At 44.0% G+C, this 20320-nt stretch overlaps 1 protein-coding gene across 2 annotated transcripts; it reads right to left on the bottom strand.

The window, feature by feature from the left end:
• Positions 1-607: 607 nt before the first annotated feature.
• On the bottom strand, positions 608-18781 carry LOC112560533. 2 transcript variants are annotated; one of them, XM_025232453.1, is made up of 3 exons: positions 18105-18781; positions 17676-17741; positions 12981-13415 (listed from the first exon to the last, which is right to left on the bottom strand). In XM_025232453.1, exons 1-3 carry the CDS (start codon positions 18133-18135, stop codon positions 13006-13008), a joined length of 507 nt encoding a protein of 168 aa, XP_025088238.1. In that variant the 5' UTR covers positions 18136-18781; the 3' UTR covers positions 12981-13005. The 2 variants fall into 2 exon arrangements, 1 of the variants encoding a protein (XP_025088238.1); XR_003098550.1 differs by lacking the exons at positions 12981-13415; positions 18105-18781 and adding an exon at positions 608-1857 and having other exon boundaries at positions 17676-17743.
• Positions 18782-20320: the final 1539 nt, after the last annotated feature.

Genomic DNA, 20320 nt, shown 5'->3' with positions numbered 1-20320 from the left:
GCGGTCAGGATGTGCGCATGTCCGGTGACCCGCGCAAACCAGCTGCGCACAAGGTGCGTGTTGTTCCTGTTGTTATTATTGACACGAGCGGCCGCATGCATTCTCGCTCGCCGGCTGTTTGTTGTGAGTGTTGTTATTGTTTATCTTTATGTTGGGTCGTGTTTACATTTTGAGGTTTATTTTAAATTTGTGCGTGTTTGAATGTTTTTCTGTCATTATTTATTTTTTGCTAACTTTCGTTGATCTTATTAACTTTATTGTTTATTTTGTTTTTCTCTTTTATCTGTGTGTCTGACTCACCGAAATTACCATAGAAGCCCAGAAATACATCACACATACTGTGGTATGCTCACATACACTTGGTCCAGTCACGTGGTGTTGTGTTCTTACATTTCTTGCAGGATCAAGTCCTTGACGATGAACACGATTTCGTCGTTGAAGACTATGGTTCCACTTCTCTCCTACTCTCCTTCCTTCTCCTCTGGTCCTCTCAATCCTCAACCCCGTCTCCTTATTGTAGTCACTCATGCCACACTAATGTCCAGTCGTTCTCAGCCCCCGGCGCGCACACAACTGCAGCTCAGCATGAATCGGACTTTTTTTTCTGATTTTAGTTGTTTCGCGCCTTCATCGTGGTGACGTCATGTTCGTCACACCCATGGCGTCAGTTCCGCGACATTCCATGTCCACTTCCGCCATTTCCTGCAAAGTGCCTTTAAACGTGTTTACGTTCCACCACGGATGAACTGTCACTTGTGTATGTGTGTGATAATGATGTAGGTGTGTGTTAAAGTAGTCTAGATGTCAGATTGCATGTTTTTAAGTTTCCTTTGATGCATCAGTTGCGGTATCTTGATAAATAGCATTCGTTTTGTCTTTTTTTAAAAATTTTTGTAACTGAGCACACTTCCTAAGTATAACTGCCAACCGAGATAATAAAGTTGGTCATTGTCATTGTCATTGTCACCAAACCCCACCTTCCACCCTGTAGGTCTTGTGTATGTCAGCCCACTGTTGTCGTAATTATCATTGTCACATCAACTTCCATGACAGTTGTTGCAGAACTTTCTTCTTAAAAGCTACACATACTGAGCTTACATATGAATTAATAGTTATTTGTGAGCCAAGAAATGATTATGACAAATTAATTGTGTAAACCTGCTGCCATGACAATGTCTCCAGTGCCAAAGGAGAAGAACTGGTTCTTGCTGACGTCCAGATTGACACTCGTGTCATATTCCGTGGACCAGAGTCCGTCCGCTTCATTGGCATTGGCATGCCATGGTTTCAGTGACAGTGGCATGCCATGGTTTCAGTGCATGACCTCCAGCGACGTTGAAGTTCACTACAGGTCAGGGTTGAGTTTTATCGCCGAGTGCGCCTTTCTCGCTGCTCGTATCAAAGACTGTTTCATTTCGTTAAGCGGGTACATGCCAACACACGAGACTGATAAAAACGTTTGTTTGCACATGTAATCTCGGTGACCCTGGTGACAAGGACAGGTTGTTACCTTATACCTCTCCCTACTTTCAGTGGCCTGTAAGTGCCACATGTTCCAGCCACTGGCGGGCTGTCAGTCTATTTATTTATCTGCCACCAATGTCACCGAACACCTTTTGAAACAAAAAATCAAACGTAACATCAGTCCAACAATAAAAAATGAGATAAGTCAAGGCTGATTCACTAAGTAACACTCACCTTAATTTTTAGCAGGTGCATTTTTTTAATAACTCAGCTCCACTCAGTGCGAGATATTACTTATACTGAATGTATACCTTCCATTTCCATGCACTGAAAGGGGTCAACACACCGTGGTCATGTGTTTACATAGTGAAGACCTCAGTTACAGCCATCAGTCTGTGTACGAAACACGACATGACAAAATTGAATTTCGTGCATGCGATCTATAGGCACATATTTTGAGAACAAAAGTTGATTATTCGTCCAGATTGGAGAAAACAATATCCACCTTTGAGCTTGTTCCTGTCACTAGAAAAAAATGCACCTTCAATACACCTTAATAAGCAGACAGATAGCTTTGACATAAATAAAGAAAGGTGAAACAATTAGAGTGCTAAAGGTAACAGTTTTTCGGGTCTAAACGGTTTATTACAAGAAAGTCCAACTTGTGGAACAGGTGTAGGCAAGCCTGATCTGTCAATGAACCTACGATGACGAGATTGACACCCTCGTGAACTCTGCCCTCGCAGCTCACGTTACCCTTGAGTGGTTACAGTCCGGCGCCCATTATGTTGTTTTACGGCAGACAGAACCAAAGCTGATCAATACCAACCAATCAATTCTTAAACACGCCATGTCACAGCAAGTGCTCAGGCACTTGGATGCAGTTCCTGGAGCTGATAACGGGATTTCAAACAGCGCCATGCGGTTGAATTTGTTGAGAGTTGGATGCACACTATGCTGACATCACTGGTGGTGGTGGTGGTGGTGGTGGTGACGATGGTGGTGGCGGTGATGGTGGTGGAGGTGATGATAAGTGAGTGGGATGGAGAGAAGGATAAATGCATATTTCGTCTATTGTCGACGAGATAGGATGTCCGTGTGTATAAAAATGCGTACACTTGCGTGTGTGTGTGTGAGAGAGAGTGCGTGTGTGTGTGTGAGAGAGAGAGAGAGACAGTGTATGTGCGAGCACGCTCGCCTGCACTAATTAAAAAGATAAAACGTGCGAAGAGCATAGAAGGATAATCAGAACACCAGTGTTCGCTTACTGCGACATGAATATAAACTTTCGTGGCTGAAGGTTTTCTGCTAAAGTGAATTAAAATGCTATCCGACTTCAATAACCAGGTTCTAAACAAAACTGACCTACATTTATGCTGGGTTGTGGTCACACAAAACATCACTTCCATCCTATCCACATCTGTAACCCATATACTTGGGAACATGTCGGTGGTTTGACAGAAAATGTCCTCAGTCCACCTACTCCGTGGTGGCTCATATACAACATCTACAACACCCTGTTGTTTTTTTTTTTAAAATTGTGTCAACCCCTGTGAGTTGTTTTTACTTTGAGGGAAGAATGGGAGGATGGAAGGGGAACGAATGAAAGTCTTACGTGATTTTTTTACATTAATAATGTGTTGAATTATTGTTGTTATGGAATCAACGACAAAGAGATTTATACTAATAATAGACTATTAACAAGAAATCATACTATGTTTTAGTCTTTGAATTATATTCTTGCTTTAAATAAAGGGTAGGCTAATTCACAGACCTGTTATCCATATTTGTTTTCCGGCAAATCTTTAGTTCTGCACACCATGTGTGTGTCTGTGAATGACTGCTTTGTCCATGATCCGCATCCCCATACTGACTTTACTATGTGAACATTTGGCCATTCATTGCGTGGGCATCTAATTAACACGGACTATCAATCACCATACAAGAAATTTAAAGCCCAGTGTGGGAAAGAATATCTCTTCATAACTGAGCAATAATGGCATTATTTGCTTCTCAGCGTCCTGTATACTGAACACTTCTAAACAAGCGAGGTGTTGAGAGGCAATCATTCAGCAGATAAATGACTAGTCATCGCCTGATATACTTTGAGGACTCTAGTCATAGACTAACCTTTAGTGACAGTAGTCATAGTGCAGAAAATGTCACTAGTGACATTAGTCACAACCTAACATGTCCATCCACTAGTCATGGCCTAACAGACTTTCGTGACATTAGCCAAAGTTTAACTGAAATCACAGCTTAACAAACTACAATCAGACAATCCGTGGCTAAGGATGGAACAAACACTTCGTACAAAGAAGTACAGAAGTAAAAACAAACAAGGACTTTAAATATGTGTACAGAGATTCGCTTGGCAAACAGACTTCACGCTCGTGCAATGGCGAGAGTTGACTGTCCTGGTGTCGGCAATTTCAAGAGAAAACATTGTATGTTGACATATCGCTCTACTTCCGATTACTAGAAGCAAAAAGTTGCCAAGTTAAAAAGTATGTTTAAAAGTGTCATTCTGTTCAAACATTTACTAGCTTAAAAACTACCTTAAAAAATACATTCACAGAATGGTGAAAGAATAATGTCGGGGAAAAAAACAGCTTCATGACAACTCGCACTTGGCTGACGGTTAAAGCCAAGTCCTTCTGCCCTTGTGTTTGTCAGGAACAAACACAATCAGTCACACATCATCACACTCGCTAAATTTAGAGACGAGTATTTCAGTCAATGAGGAGGAACGAGATGCGGGGGTTTATAACCGATGTTCCCCTCATTAGGACTTGCGACAATGGACAAAGATGGCGTCTGTCTCTCTCTCACTCACACTCACACACACACACACTCACATACACACAGACAAACTTCAGGACGCGAATCTTCAGAGATTTAATTAGTCTGGCACTGAGGGACCCCTAATCGGCTCTGAAGTCCCTGCTTCCTACGGGAATTGGAACATGCCGTCCCTGTGGCGGGAACACACCGCAAGGGAATGGCGGGCCATTATGGCGGTAGTGGAATTAGCAGCGCGTGCTCTGCTCACCAGACTTGATGGTGTTGATCCCGCCCACCTGTCGTCATGAAAACCATTCCCGACACTTGCAGACTCCTATGACGTCTGTAACTTCCGCTCTTCCACCGCCGGCAATGTTGTCTGTTGTTTTGATGTTCTGTTTTCGCCTGCCCACACGCAACACGCGGAGACCTGCACGTGCTCACAAAGCATACCTCGGCGACAACAATGTTGTGATGCTCTCTACACTTTTATCTGACCTCCTAGATGGTGAGGAACTCTAGGAATGGTTAGCTTTTGTCTTTAAACAATCTGGTTTTTGGTTTTAGGACCAGTTCTCTCCATTTTATTTTAGGTAAGCATATAGTATATATAGTATATATATATACCCATAGATGAGACTTATATATATATATATACTCTCATCCCATATATTAGTATTGATATGCTGTCAATATTTCATTTGTTATTTAATTGACTAGTAGTGTACAAAGAAATGTGTAATGTCACCTTCTTGGTATAGGTCTAATCAATAAAATGTTTTTTCATTCTCTCTATCTTCATATATAGGTTAATCTGTACATCTTTGTGTCTGCGCATGCGTCTTAACTTGACCAAAATGTCAAAGACTGGAGCATGTGACAATGCAGGCGGGTGGAAGAAAATGGAGAAGAAGTGTTGTGAGGGATTTCAGCACAAGCAGCAGCAGCCCACCCAACATTCTTCGTCAATCTTGCGCCTGAAGTGTCCCCGGGTGTCTATCGTGCAGCGGCTTATCAGCGAAGCCATAATGAACCCCCGCCGTCTGCCACCCGGATAGGCGTGTGCCACGTCTCGCAGATTCAATTTAGATCGCAGTCCTCTCGCGGCCCTGCTACGTCACAAATCACACCCAATAACGCGATAACGGTGACACGCTAATCTGCCGGACGTGACGTCACACACACACACACACTTAGCTTTTTCTAGGAAAGCTGTTGCGATAAATTTGCATCTTCTCCGATGGTATTGAATACTAGGGAAGGATCAACTGCCATTTTTTTTCTTTTCTTTCTTTTTCTGTTGCATTTGTTCTCTAGAACTCTCTTTCTTTTCTTTTTAACCGGCTTAAAAATTGCACACGATTCCATAAAACCGGAAGTCGTGATTAGAGAGTGTAAGTGGCATCTGTTTTGTTTTAAGAACTTTTGAAATGCAATTTCAGGGGTTTTGTGTATTTTGCAGATAGTCAGTCCCTGGGAGTGGTCTCCTCAAGTACGTAGATGTTACTAGGGAGGGAAACCTTTACAGCCAAAGATAATAAACACTTTATAAGGAGTGCAAGGAAAGAAGATAATTTAATAATAGCCCCTGTGGTTCAAAGGTACTGCATAGTAGGAATAAACAAAATACACACAGCATTTATACCTCTCTCTCTCTCTCTTTCTCACATCAATCCAAGAAAAGACATGTATGGATCGTGTAATGGCGAACATCTTGTACTTGTCATGTCAGAAAGGACAAAGCCACCCATTCCCTTCTGGTATTTCTGGCATTGAAAAACTTTGTTTCATTCTTCCATCACTTCTCCACTCCTTCCTTGCGTTTATCTTTCGTTTCTTTTTTCTTTTTCTTTCTTTTTTTATGACATCAAAGGCCGTTACAGTAAAGTTCTGTCAACCTGACATCGCCTCTTCTGACTAAAGAAAGCAATTCCAGCGAAGCTTTCTACGTGCATACAACTCAGCAATGGCAACAAATAAACAGGACAACAGCTGACAAAGAGAAGAATATAAGAAACGAGATGAAGAAGGTGGTCGAGATGGATATTGAAGGTCGGGGGAAGGGGATGATAGAATGAAGCACTTGTTTCTTGTGTAAAACCTTTGCTTACAATTGGAACTTTTTTGTTATTTTTGTTTTTATTTTCCTTTTCTCTTTCTGTTCTTTTCTATTTTTTTATTTCTCTTTCTTTTCTATTTTCTTTCTCTTCGTTCTTTATTTTCTTTACACGCGCACGGCTGGTTAGTAGTCAATGCAACAAAGAGAGTTAAAAAATCTTATTTAATATCTTTGCCTGCATTATACTGTAAAAGCAGCAACAAAACTGTCTTTGTGAACAGGCCTACTCCTAGTCTATCCGTTATTTGATCATGATTACGGGTGTTTCTCAATGATTGTAAACAAAAACAAGTTTTAATCACACCACCTCCCAACACTGCTCGTAAACTTTAAAGATGTCTCTTCTTGTGCGAGCATTTGTAAATAAGAGTATTTTTGTTGGTGTTTTTATTTAAAGCATGGAAATTACTTTTTGTTTTGTTGGCTCACATCGTTAACAACATCTGCTGGTCAGGAAAAAAACTGTTTGTGTAAACATGGTTCTTCGTTGCCCCCGCCCTTCTACCTTCTCATTACTTTTGCATTTTTTTTTAATTTTTTATTCTCTTCTTTGTTCTTTGTCGTTTAATTTATTACTGTGGATTTATTTGGGTTTGTTGTCACATAAGATGGTTTTCTTTTTAGCTTCACTAAAGGTTGTTTCTATTCGGCTCTCTCAAGCTGGGTGCACCTGTACTGTTACTCCATAAAATGGCCATTTTTTGTTTTTATTTATTTATTTTATTTTATTTATTGATTGATTGATTTTTTTTGTCATTGTTCTGCTATTTGTGACTTTGCACGAGTTTCTCCCTCACCCACCCCCTAGACCTATCAAACCGATTTCATCAATGTCACGATGCATACATCTAAAAATAGTCTCCTCCATCCCGACATCCTCCCACTACTTGTCTGGAATGCGCGCGCACTCGCAGGGAGCAAATGCAAGCACAGCATGCTGTTAACTCTTCTTTAAATGAAACTCGCAGGAAACGTTAATACCCAGTTCTTTTAATCCCTCGTCAAGAAACACATCCTCATCATTGGCTTGTTAGTGATATCTTAAAGACTTTCCCTCAGGTCACTTTGACCCTGGACACTTTTACTTTCATCCCTGAGGTCATGTTCTCCATCTTGTGAATCAGAGAGTGATTCTGCCTCCCTCAGCTTCCTGTTTGTGTGAGGACACCCTCTCACCCACCGTGGCTTATTTCATCTACGATAACGCCTGTGTATGTCGACTCGTGAGCTGTTTAACTCGCAATATTGATCCGAGGTTGTCGGTGCAAATCCTCCGCCATCACCACCAACATCGCATCCAGTTACCACTGTTTCAAAACGAGGCTAAACGGAAATAGCCGCTGTTCAGTCTACTGTCGAGCATGGCGTGGGAGTTCGCCTGGTCAGTGGGAGAGGTCTCGCGGCGCTCCTCGTGGGCGGAGGTAATCGATGGTAGAGACGACACCATCAGGCCATACGACAGCGACTAAGTAAAGTAGAATACGAAACGCCTACCTTCCGGTCGAGGGAGTGAGTGGTGGTGGTGGTGGTGGTGGGGTGGAGAATGGTGTGGTGAGGGGATGAAGGGGTCGGGTAGGATGATGTGGTGGGGGTGGGGTGGACACAGCATCAAAGACAGAGATTTAATTTATTAATGAAGGCAAGTCTGCAGAAAAAGACTTCGTGTCTCGAGCCTCGTTCTACTAGGAGCTGTCTCACTGTACTTCGCAGAGCTCTAGGTCGTGATGCAAGAGCACGAGCGGCGGAATGAGGGACAGGGTGATGTGGGAGTGAAGAGGGATGGAGAGGCTACCAAGAGCCTGCAGGTGACGGACCGACCCTGAACCGCTTTTGTCTTCACAAGTAGAGGTGATTGTGTTTGAACATAGAGAAGAGAGAGGAGTGGTTGGGGGAAATTAGTCACAGCTGTTATATACATTTTTAAAATAAGTAATAAATTAGAAAATAAATTTATTAGTTGTTCTGAGTAATAGAGCTGCGCCACCATGACGATGCTCCACCCTTAAGCAGTTAATCTACTTACTGGGAGACTCAGTGCGCTTGTGGAGGGAGGAGGTGAGTGGAGGTGTGGAATAAAAATCACTTGATTAGGTTCGGAATAATACCGGCGAGCATGCAAGGCCCCTCCAAACCACACCGCCACCACCACCACCGCCACCACCACCACTCAAAATCCAGTACAATATGACAGAGTTATGCGATGCGGCGATCTGCTGCGGCGATAATGTCGGAGCCGCATCCTGCCGGGGGCTCGTCCACAGGTTGAGCCACTTCACACCGATCCTCCACCTCGAACCACATCGGCCTCACAGATCTCCGCAGCAGTCTTGTAGCTCCTGTCTGTCTGTCTGTCTGTCTCCGTCTGTCCGTCCGTCCGTCCGTCCGTCCGTCCGTCCGTCCGCCACCGATACATTTCCGCTCTCTGTTAATTAGAGAGAAGAGGCGGGTTGGGGGACAAAATGTATATACAGTTGGGGAAGGGGTGGTGGGAGGAAACGTTGTTTCGGTGGCGCATGCTGACCATATATGGGCAATTCTTGAAGCTGCGAGGCAGAGCGCTTCTGTCTCGATAGCTTCCGAGGGTGTCGCTTCCCAGACAAGGATGTCAGAAGCGATTTTTGCCTCGTCTGTCTCTCTGTTGGCTTCCTTTCCTCCGCCTTATTTTGGAGGACTCGTGTACTAGACAGTAGCAGCCAGCGGATGCTGATGAAGAACTGAGGGTTGCCCGATAGCGCGGTGGATGATGTTCACGTGGTACCACGGACGAAACTCTTTGCAAAGCCCGGGTTCGGATTTCATCTCAGGACAACTTCTCTGACACTTCTACCTCTTTGCATAGCTGTCAGTGAAAGCGTCCCCATGCACCATTCAAGTTTCCTTTCCCCCTTCATCAATTCTTCTCCCTAGCAACCTCAGATGCCATCTTTAGGACATGCAAAGAAGTGCGATGATGCTTTTGGTCTGTAAATATATTCATAGGTCCGGTACCACATGGTTGAATCCATTAAGAGACTGGATTACTTTCGACTTTGGGGTGCATTAACTTTCAAATTTTTTCTCTGCTTCTGAATAAATACCGCTGATCTCGAACTCTTGGACTACAGTTACTGTCTGACTGATCTCGATTATTTCCTGAACTGGGTTAACAACCTTGGCGGCTCGACTTCTTGCAGCCACCGGAGACTTTGGCGTGTCATTGACCCTTCTCTTGCACTATAATCGGTCCCCGGTCTCCGTCGATAAATGGCCCAAGTGGCTCCAAAGGAAGTCAGAAGAGAGACTGCACAAAGACTTGCAAAGACTGTGTTACAGCGGCCAGGGTGGATGGATGGATGGCCCCCACAGGAGTCGGTGTACGTCACGCTTGTCATTGTTTCCATAAGTTCGTGTCGACCATGTGTATCCTGTGAAGTATGTTCACTGGTCCATGCTCTATCTACTCTGTTCACACAAGGGGATAGGCCAAGGGACCCCCACACAGAAGGCAACACTCAGTTCCCATGAGGCCACATTCTCTCACGCAAGCTAACACAAATGTCCTCTTAGGTGTGTTTTTTAAAATTTGTCTTGTTTTGTCCTGCTTGCTTTGCGCCATCCATCATTGCCCTTTGATCGAGGAACTGTGGAAACAAAGCCAATGCCTTAATGAACTGTGTTCTTTTCATTTGGTGGGCTGGAGAAGGAGGTCAACCACTTGGAATCCCTTTATTCTACCAGGGAGGGAGGGGAGGAAACCTGAGTACCCGGAGAAAATCCCTGACGCCCAGCCTTGCGAACAGGTTTCATATACAGAGAATGTCCCGAGACGAGATCTGAACCCTAAGCCACTCGATGCAGTAATGTCAAGCGAGTGTTTTAACCACAATCCCTGCGTACCGTCAGATGTCGCTGCATGCTTCTTATCCAGCGAATGACGTCACAAGCGCCAGACCTGCTCAAAGGCATGCGTGCGCACATCTGCACGAGTTGGGAATCGAAGCAGCGATAGAAAGAGGATGAACAAGAAATCGACGGTCAGTTCCTCAACCCCGCCTTTCATCGCCATGTCCCCTCCCACACAGTTGGAGAGATGTCGGGAGAGGAATGAAAGACGGGACGTCGATTGTTGTGTCCTTAACGCTGTTAATCGATGCTCATGAATCTTTCAGGACAGACCAATCCTTAAGTTTGTCCACAAGCCTACCCCGGGTGAGCGTCGTATTTCCATGCCGATAACCAACGAGGATCTTTGTTTTCCTTTTTGCTAACCCTCCGTGCATCCTAATATCAATAACGGTCATCTTATTAGCAAGCAGTCAGGGGGAGGGAAATTGTAAAAAAATACTCCAGCTGGACATTAAACAGGGGCAGCGATCCTGTCACTTCTAAAAATTAAAAAAATCCTAAAATCGTGTCCAGTTCATGTCACACCAGACATCTGAATTTCCAAATAAAACTGTTTTAAATCCTTCTTCTCTCGCTTCTCTTCTGTTGGCGATTTGATTAGTCGTTAAACAGTTGACAAAGGAAAGCAATGGAATCGGAAGAGAAATGATTTCTCTCATTTCTTGAGCGGTTGTGTGAGGGTGTGCGGGGACATTTTGTCTTTAGACAGGAGGATTGGGGCTAGAAACGTCTCCTGACACGAGGTTGATGGTACCAAGAGGCAAGAAGCTTTACCATAACCGAACTGGTAGGGTGTCTAGAACACGGACGATGACCAAAAATGAAACAATGACAGTTGATGACATCTGTTAGTACACTAACAAAGCCATTGGATGACATGTTAGTGGACGTGAAGCCAGTGGTTGACATCTCTATGTCGACGAGTGATGGTCACCTCTGCAGCTTCGTGTTGTCATCTACCTCCATGCTGTAAGTGCACTCTGTATTCTGTTAGAGATGTGTAGAAGGCACATTTGACCGTCTTAGTGTCCACGGGAAGAACAAAGAACCTAATGCGGCAGTTAGTAAGCTTTTCACATCCTTGACTAGATGACTTCTCAAGAGCCGCAGATGAAAATAAATCTGACTTTTCTCGAAAGAGCTCGAGCCACAAAGGACTAGGTGAAGAACCTCACGCCCACACACACACAAAGCTGCATTTCTACAGCTCCTCCGTTCATCCTCCCTTTCTTACCCTTCACAGCTCAGACGGCTTTCTTTTAATTCTTCGTATCTTTGCGATCTATCACCCTCTCTCGCTTTTTCTGCCATTCTCTTTTCCTCTTCTCTCTTTCTCTAAGTATTAATTTATTTCTTCTCATTTTTCTGTCTTCTTTCGGGGGATGGGTGGTGGTGAGGGGCGTTGATGGCCCAATTGAGTAAGTGCATTTAAACCTGAAGCGGTGCTGTGGTTCGATTCCCATGTGACGCAGCGTGCTTTCCCCAAGTTGACAGCTCCGGAGTGACTACCTGACTCCGTAAAAGGCTGGGGAAGGTAAGAGTGATGAAGAGGAGAGGAGATGGACATTGCCATCACAAAAAAAAAAACCACAAAAAATGGCTCCGAAATAAGTGATGGCTTCTAATCAGCTCCAAGATCGTCAGGTCAGAGGAGAACATTGCCCTCTATTCCCATCCTTTTCTTTTTGGTTCTCTCCCCTTTCCTCGCTAGCACCCTGTGACGTACGCCATCCACACGCCCCCATACGTCCTTACATCCGAGACTTACCGAGGACAGCCACATCTCAGAGAGAGAGAGGGAGGACAGAAAATGTCAAACTGTCGCGAAGGGCGAACTCTTCAATCCGAGATTTTCCACAGGTTTTATTTAGCTGTGATGTTTGATGGCCGCTGGTGAAAGGCAACAGGTGTCACGTGTTTGGAAAAGACCGTTCATTGTCACCTTTTTATAATCTAATAGCAGAATCTCTGAAGTTTAACTCCCACGTACTCACAACAAAGTACGCCCACTCGAACACACACACACGCACACGCACATATAAATACACTCGCACGAGCGCGCATTTTTTTTTCTGTCTCGGAGACACTGTTTATTTTCAGCACAAGGGAACAACCTCTCTTTTTTCAAAAAAACAAAAACTCGTTTTCCCGGAATTGTTGGTTTTATTTTTTTTTTTTTTTTCGCGTCTTCTTCTTCGACGGGCTGGCGCAATTGCTTGGCACACAAGTGGGCGATGCCTGAAAATAAACCGCCTGCAGGAAGACGGTAACTATGCACGAACGGTCCTGTACAACGATCTCGACATCACACGAGGGAAGCTGCTTCCAACACCTCGACACGTCACGTGGTGCAGACAAGTGTGCGGTGCGCTGTGCTTGACAAAGGCGGCGTCAGCAGACAGGCTCTAATGACGCTCCTTCAATTACTGACGCTCACAATAGAGGAATAACGCGCAGCTTGGGGCTCGATACCACTTCCGGTGTCTACAAAAATTGTCTTCTGTCAAAGATGCTGTGTGTGCTTGAGAACTAGAGAGTGTGCACGCATTCCCTGCACACACAGTGTATATATATAAACATACAAACATATTTTACACAAAATAAGATGGTGACAACTTCAAAGATGAGGAAGGTTTAAATTCGGGTTTTAAACTGTTCTTTTTGTGCTGTGTGCGCGTGTGTGACTAAAAGAAGATGGTGTCCTCGACATTGTTCACACTTGACTGGCCTGGCTATTCAAGTCAAAGACAGGACTACAGACCAAGCTGTGCACGAGTAAAGAAACTAAATTCTAGAACTGAAACCTTTATTAAATTAACAGCTGTTACTTCAAACAGCTGTAGTCGTCTGCGGCAGGACCCTAGGCTGTTTGTCGGATTGTTCAGAGTGTGCCTCTTGCCTGAGTAAATATTGCGGGGCCTCTTGATGAAGTAATGGTTATCAGGCCTCACCATCGTTACCCCACAGACGGCCATGGCTTTGTGGTGTTGACACCAAGAAACATTTGATTCACACCACGATGAACTTGGCATGTCATTGTGTGAAAGGTGGCACACCCTGGACATGTTACTGTTTGCGTTGACCAATGCAATGCACGATTCTTCACTCCAACCGACACACATCACTTCACCGAAATCGAATCTCCAAGTCCGGTCCATGTTTTCTGAAGAATAAACAGCAAACACTCTTTCAAGTTCGGCATACTTTGGAAGCACTTGACAGCGGACTGAATAGGGCTTGATTGATTGCCTGCTGTCCCTTCCTTGCTTAATTATGATATCATCATAAAATATCACATTTCAGTTATAAACATGGTGGATGGCTGTAAAGACCACCGCCGGCTGGACAAGGTATGGGCAATATGTAAACTTAATAAACATTACATGTAAACCGTAGGAAATATCAAGAACACACAAAAGAAGATAATGGCTGCAGGAACATAATCGTGTAACACTCTGGGAACATTACATTTGAAACTGTAGGAAGCATAACTGTCAAGTGTGTGAACATAATGTTCACAGTGTGAAGGTAAGTAACGGCATCTTCCTGCTTCTCTTGAGGATGGTGTTGTGTCCCTCTGGGCCACAACCAGGCGCCTGATCTTTTAAAAAATTAACGCCTCCATTTAAAGCTCTGAAGCATCGTGTCGGGTCGTTTCTTCCAGTGAACCGTTGTGGAAAAATGTGTATATTTTTAGCATGTCACGTGCGTTCTTTCAACACCAGAAAACTCGACTCCACAGGTTATTTATCAGTTTTTTAAACACAGAGAACTGCGCTGTTTTCGCATGGCCGCACCTACAAGTCCTTCTCTAATGGATGCAAAGCTCTCCAGGGGATCCTTCCTCCCATTCTTACTCTATGCAATCGTCCGGAAAACCTTGCAGGACCCGCGAGAGCTTCGCTCGGCAGAAATAAAACCTCGCAAACTTCCATGTTCTGGAGACGCTGTTCGTCAGGACAACCTGTCAACGGGGAATCTACAGGACACCTGGGACACGAGTGCAAAGGTACTGAGTGTAGGAGAGAGGTAAGTTGGTTTGTAGACAGAGTGAGTGAACATAATTCCACACACACACACAGTCTCTCTCACATAACATCGCATGCATCAAGAGCATACCAACGTATAAGCTTACCATGGTACCATAGCAACAGAGAGTGATACGGTCCTAGACTTTGAAACATTTTCTGGAATGGCTTGGAATATTGCCCGTGATGTTAGTACAGCCGACACGAGTGAGTCTGTGGTTCAGTTTATAGGGCTACAGTAAACATTCATCAACAGTCGTCAACAGTCGTCAACAGGTAAAGATTTCAGTCTCGCCAAACATTAAAGATTAGCTTGGGCCAGGAATGACAATGGGTTGTTGACAAATTATTTTTTCCCGCGACGACTTACTATAAGTGAGAGATACTGTTAGTTACCTTAAACACTCACTTCCAGCAGTCTATGTGTACACACTCTCACACACACACATAACACACGCAAGCACTGTATTCTGACTAATCAATACCTTCCGATAACACACCCCGATGTTGACTATCGGGTAGAAAACATGGCTGATAGTCGTTATCTCCATGGTTGTATTGCATCAGTCCCCACCACCTGATCCACTGACCTCGCTACCCCTTGAATACCCACATGGTTGTTAACATCCCCTGCAGGACAAACAATTACTCAAAAATACATCCAGTGTCAGAAGGAGTGGCTGAGGGAGTGTACTAGTAGGTCACAGACTGACCTATTTTCACAGTATTTACTGCAAGACTTATAGGGTAGATAACACGATTTATGGCGGGATTAGAACTCGCCCTCAAGTGAGTTTGTGCAGTTCTCCAAGGGTTCCGGATCCTTTCCACCGACAGTATATTCTGTCTCAAGGACTGCAAAGGAGGCGAGAGCGAGAGTTTAGTGTGACAAGGAACATAAAAAAGTATACACAGGAGAGGTTTGATATACAGGCACTCCCCCTGTCCCAGTCTGTTTGTCTATATGTGATCCCCAATACACGGAGGTCACTCGTGATCAGCTGATGCTCTGTGTGTGGAGAATATGGAACAGCAGTCAATCCGCCTAAACTTGATATATAGGTGTGTGTGTATATAGGTGTGCTAGATACACACTTTACTTTAGACACCCATTTCAAGATGCAGATTACTTGACCATGACGATGATGATGATGAAGATGATGATGATGAAGAGGAGGCTGAGGTGATCGACTCTCTAATTTTGTTTCAGTGTTGTAGTCATGCTTCGATCTTGGACCTTCATGTTTGCATGTGCTTCTGTGTGTTTTCTCCCTTCTTCTGTTTTGCAGCTGGCTTCTACACAATGTTGTTTTGAAGTGCGAACTGTTGGACCTGTTGGCTGGGTGCCACTCCACCCTGCACCACTCGCTTTGGCAGCGACCTTGAGCTGAAGTACATAAAATGTCGAGAACTGTTTTGTAGTCTCATCTGACATTTCTTAATAGTCTTCAGACTTCTCAATACCTTCTCAGTATTCTTCTGATAACACTAACACTTATATGGAGTTGGCCTTTGGCTAAGATATTGCGCTATATAAATCCTCACTTGTTGTTATTATTATTAGCCCCAGTATAATTAGTGTTGTAGAGAGCACAGAACAGTTCCCTATTCCATCAGTACTATTATTAGTGTTGTAGAGAGCAGAGCACATAACGCGTCTCCTCCATAAATAAGGAATCATTGTCGAGAGCCTTCAACGAAGACAGCAGGTAGAGAATCACCATCTAAATACTGACTGCAGGGCTACTGGGGCAGACAACTGCCCTTTGCGGAGTTTACCTGACCCCATTATCTCCCTGACCTGATTTCTCTCCTTTTTCCCCCATCCTCATCCATCCCCTTATTTTCCAGGTACCGTCGTCACGATCAGCTTCCAATTGGTTTCGGGTTTTTTGTTTTGTTTTTGACAAACAAGACAGGATTAGACTCTACCTGCCAGGTAAACTGAACCATCAACCTGTTGAAAGTTCAGCAAACAGGACTCCGTGCAATCGGGGCTACAGGTCACAAGGGAAAGATGTCACAAATATGTTGACGAGAGAAGAATGGAGTGTGGGGGAAGGCAGTAAGTAAAAGGGGAGAGTATTTTGGAAGTTTAAAGGTATGTGTGTTGGGTCGGCAGAAGGTGCACCGATGGTGGAAACACCTGAAGGGCAAAGATCTGAGGGTCGGGAGTGAGTTTGTGCCTTTAAAAGATAGAGACGAGGAGAGTCAGCTGCCAGCCTCCAACATCTTAACTTCTCTTAATTAAGAAAGCTAAACTTTTTTCCTAAGTTAAGAAAATATAACTACTAATCTGCATTGAGAAAAAAAAAACTGAGCTAAGTTTGTTTTCTTGTTTTCTGAACTATTTTGTAACATCTGCACATTAGTAATGGTGTTGATGACCGTCATAGTTCATGACAGTCAGCTTTGTTGACAGGCTTAAAATGAAAATGAGATAATACATTAGAAAATAACATATAATGTTCTGTACAGGTTTATCACCATTCACCACCTAAGATGACTGCTTTTTCTCCTGCAAACCACTCAGCGCTGCATAAGATGATTACCCCGCCATTTTCATTTAACTTTCACTTTTGAACATTCACATGTAAGTCAAGATACACCGTCTAGTTGTTGACAGTAAACAGCAGTTTTAGTTTACAAAAACTTTGTACTTATTAATTTATAAAAGTTTTATAACTAATTTCTAGGGCAATCTAGGCAATATGAGAACACAGAAGACTCCTAATATTTATTTCTTTAGTTCTACAAGCGTGTACATAATATTTATCTGAAAGTGAAATGTCAATATTTACAAAATAGTCTCATTCCTCAAACACACAATTTCAAAGATGACTGTTTGAAATGTCTCGCGATTGCAAATAAAGAGATTGATGACAACATCAGGATGACTACGACCACCTGCAACTCCTCTTTAAGGTTGGTTATCAGAATACAACTCGCATCCACTGTACTCTCCAGTTTCATTTCATTCATAGTCGCTTTTAACTCAAGCTTTGATTGTTGACAAAAAATAGGGGAAATGAAAGCTTTTTTCCTCATTTGCGACTGAAACCCTGATATCCCCAGCTGTCACGTGGTGCTGACAACACACAGCCATAGACGGTCAGTCGGGTGTGTCGAAACGGACCAAGATCACAGGACACGGAACCTGATGGTGTTTTTTTTCTGCAGGCCTGTAGCCACCCGAATTTTATAAACATGCATAACTTAAGTGTTAAGGGAGGGCAAACAAACAATATATTATGAGGTGTGCATCCACAGTACAAACAGTGCAGATAAATATCATAATACAATCAAAAAACAAAGCCAAAATTAAAAATATTGTGAAAAGTGAACATGGAGCCGAGAGTAAGGAGTGACAACAGGAAGGAGGCGCCAATTCCTACCTACAGCATCCATCATCACAGTGATCCCTCCCAGCCACATCTTTCTTTTCAATGCCCACCTTTTCACTGGAACAGAAACTAAACGTGTGCAGATAAAAAGACAATTTATTTCCAGAATAATATCTTCCTATCAAAGCAAAAACGCGATTTTGAAGACAACAATTTTAGTTTTTTTATTAAATACCTTATTCATTAATTACTGACATTTAAAACTCGCTAACATTTCCTAGTGTAGGTAATAAAGGATGGAATAAATTCAAGAACACATAAACACAAAAATTCAAGTTGAACAAAAATAAATGAAGCAAAAAATAATAAAACATACAGTACTGATGTACTGATAATCAAAATTTTACAGAGATCTCTGTCTCCTCAACCTGCAACATAGAGCTGCATTTCTCTGGATAAGTCAAGTCTTATCTTATCTACCTAGTAGGTTCTGCTGTCCATCATTCTCCATATCCTGCCGATGAACCCGTCAAAACACAGTGGAGTTATTATTTTAAGGCTTTTCGTGTTTGTTTACAATTGTTCTCCGACTGGATTCTCACCCCGCCCTAAGCGGCTCAAGTGGGAATCGAAAGCCGAAGATCCCGGTTAGTGCCCGACACATTTTGGTGGTAAACACCCGTATTTTGTCTCCTCCACTCGCAATTATAGCGCGTGGGCAAGGTCAGGGCTGGGGACCTACACACGCCACAGGCCAGTGGTGCACCCGAGGAATGGGGTCCGTACATGGAAACAAAAATAAGATTACGATATTGTGACAAAAAGGTTTCAAGGCCGGAGTGACAATATGTCGGGTGAGGGTTGCGAGTGAACCCAAACAACACACACACACGCATGCACGCACAAACACGCGCACACACACACACGCACGCGAGATGCTGAATACAGAATCAGGTCGACTTTTCTCAGGGTGGTACGTGCGACGTAATTTCCCCACCGATGACCTCGACCCAGTGTGTCGAGACGCCTGACAGGGAAAAGCAACCTTCGGTGACCTAGAAAGGAGGTCAAGGCCGGAGTTGTTTGTGCGAGTGCGAGCTGCACTGCCTTACACCCCAACGTTTGGTCTGCCCGCGGGCATGGCATCCTCCTCCTCACCTCCCTGCCTTGCCTCCCTGCACTGCCTTGGCTCTCTCTCGCGCGCACGCGGCGGGTAGGGGGGTTAGGGTGGATGGGGTAGGAGGGGTAGCGGAGAGGTTTGTGCCTGAAATGACAAAATTAGTCAGGCGCGTGTTGTTTGGGAGTCGAGCTACAAGCCGGTATAGGGAGATGCCGCAAGAATATGTTAATTCCTTTGCAGACAGACAGTCAGAGCCTGTGCTGGGAGGGTGGTGGGAAGGGTAGTGGAGGATGAAGAGCAGACGAGAAAACACCTGGAGGGATCGTCGGGAAGGTGGGATGGATGGGGAGAGGTACAGCTAGGTGAGAGACTAGGGAAGAGATGAGAGGACAAATTATATTTTTCGGTAGTCGAGAGAAATGCAAAGGAAGAATGAGGAAGGAGGGTTACGGACAAAAAAAAAAAAAATAGAGTATCTTACGGTACAGAGCCTGAACGATAAGTGGATCATGCTGCTCCATTTATCATATCCATTATTTTTATTTTTAAGCTCCATCAATTAAAAAAAAATAACCTTGGCAAACATTATCCAGTGAGACTGTACGAGTATACACGTGTGTTTGTACGTGTGACCTAGAGTTCTAGCCTCGCTAACTGTATTGTTTACGATGCAAATCAACATTGGATGTGCAGCGATGTCTAGCAGCAGCAGCAGAGAGAGAGGGAGGGAAGGATGGGAGCTACATGGCAAATACCACTCGATCCTTCCTCACTCGTCCTTAGAATCCTTTTTTTTTTTTTGTTTTTTTTTTTCATTTCCACATAGACATAAATAGCAGTACTAGCAGCAGATATTTAATTGTAATAATACAGGTGATCTCACACACACAATGAGTCATGTTATTTATGCCTGTGGTGTAGTGTTTGTCATCATCACCTTTCTATACTAGGTAAACAGGTGAAGGTCTCAGCCCAGAAGCCGAAGGGACAGCGAACTGTAAGTAGTTCAGTGTGTGGAGGGCGTAGCAGGTGGAAAGTTTCCACAACCCTCACCCACCCACTGTTCCACCTTCCCTGATACGTCATTAACTTATTCACGGGGAAGGACGGGTGCAGTTTTCTAGTCCCCGGGTAGAGAGAGCTGCGAACGCAGGTACTTTTCTTCCAAAGACGATCTTGCGGACCACGTGACCACGGACTTTTCTCATGATGCCAGACCATAGAATTTTGTAATTCCTAATCTTAAATTATCATCATGTTTCATCGCTGCAGTAAGCTTCCCTGACGACCACGTATTAAAAGTTGTTATGATCTGCTTTGTTTATGTGTCCGCCCCAATCATCGCCGCCCTGCTTATTGACCTGACGATCATGTAAACACGAAAACTAGGTCAGTATCTACAAACACAGCCGTGCTGGGGGGCAGGCACACCATCGAGGCACCTGCCTAGGGCCCGCGATGTTGATTAATACGGTGACCAGGCTCCAAATTAATGCCCCGCACATGCATCAGGCCCCGCGGGGGCTGGGAACGGACCTACCCACAAAACATCTGAGCCCTCATTATCATTCCCTGA

Source organism: Pomacea canaliculata, linkage group LG3 (assembly GCF_003073045.1).
Source record: "Pomacea canaliculata isolate SZHN2017 linkage group LG3, ASM307304v1, whole genome shotgun sequence".
In the NCBI taxonomy this organism is placed as follows: domain Eukaryota; kingdom Metazoa; phylum Mollusca; class Gastropoda; order Architaenioglossa; family Ampullariidae; genus Pomacea; species Pomacea canaliculata.
This window is presented reverse-complemented; position numbering and strand designations above follow the sequence as displayed.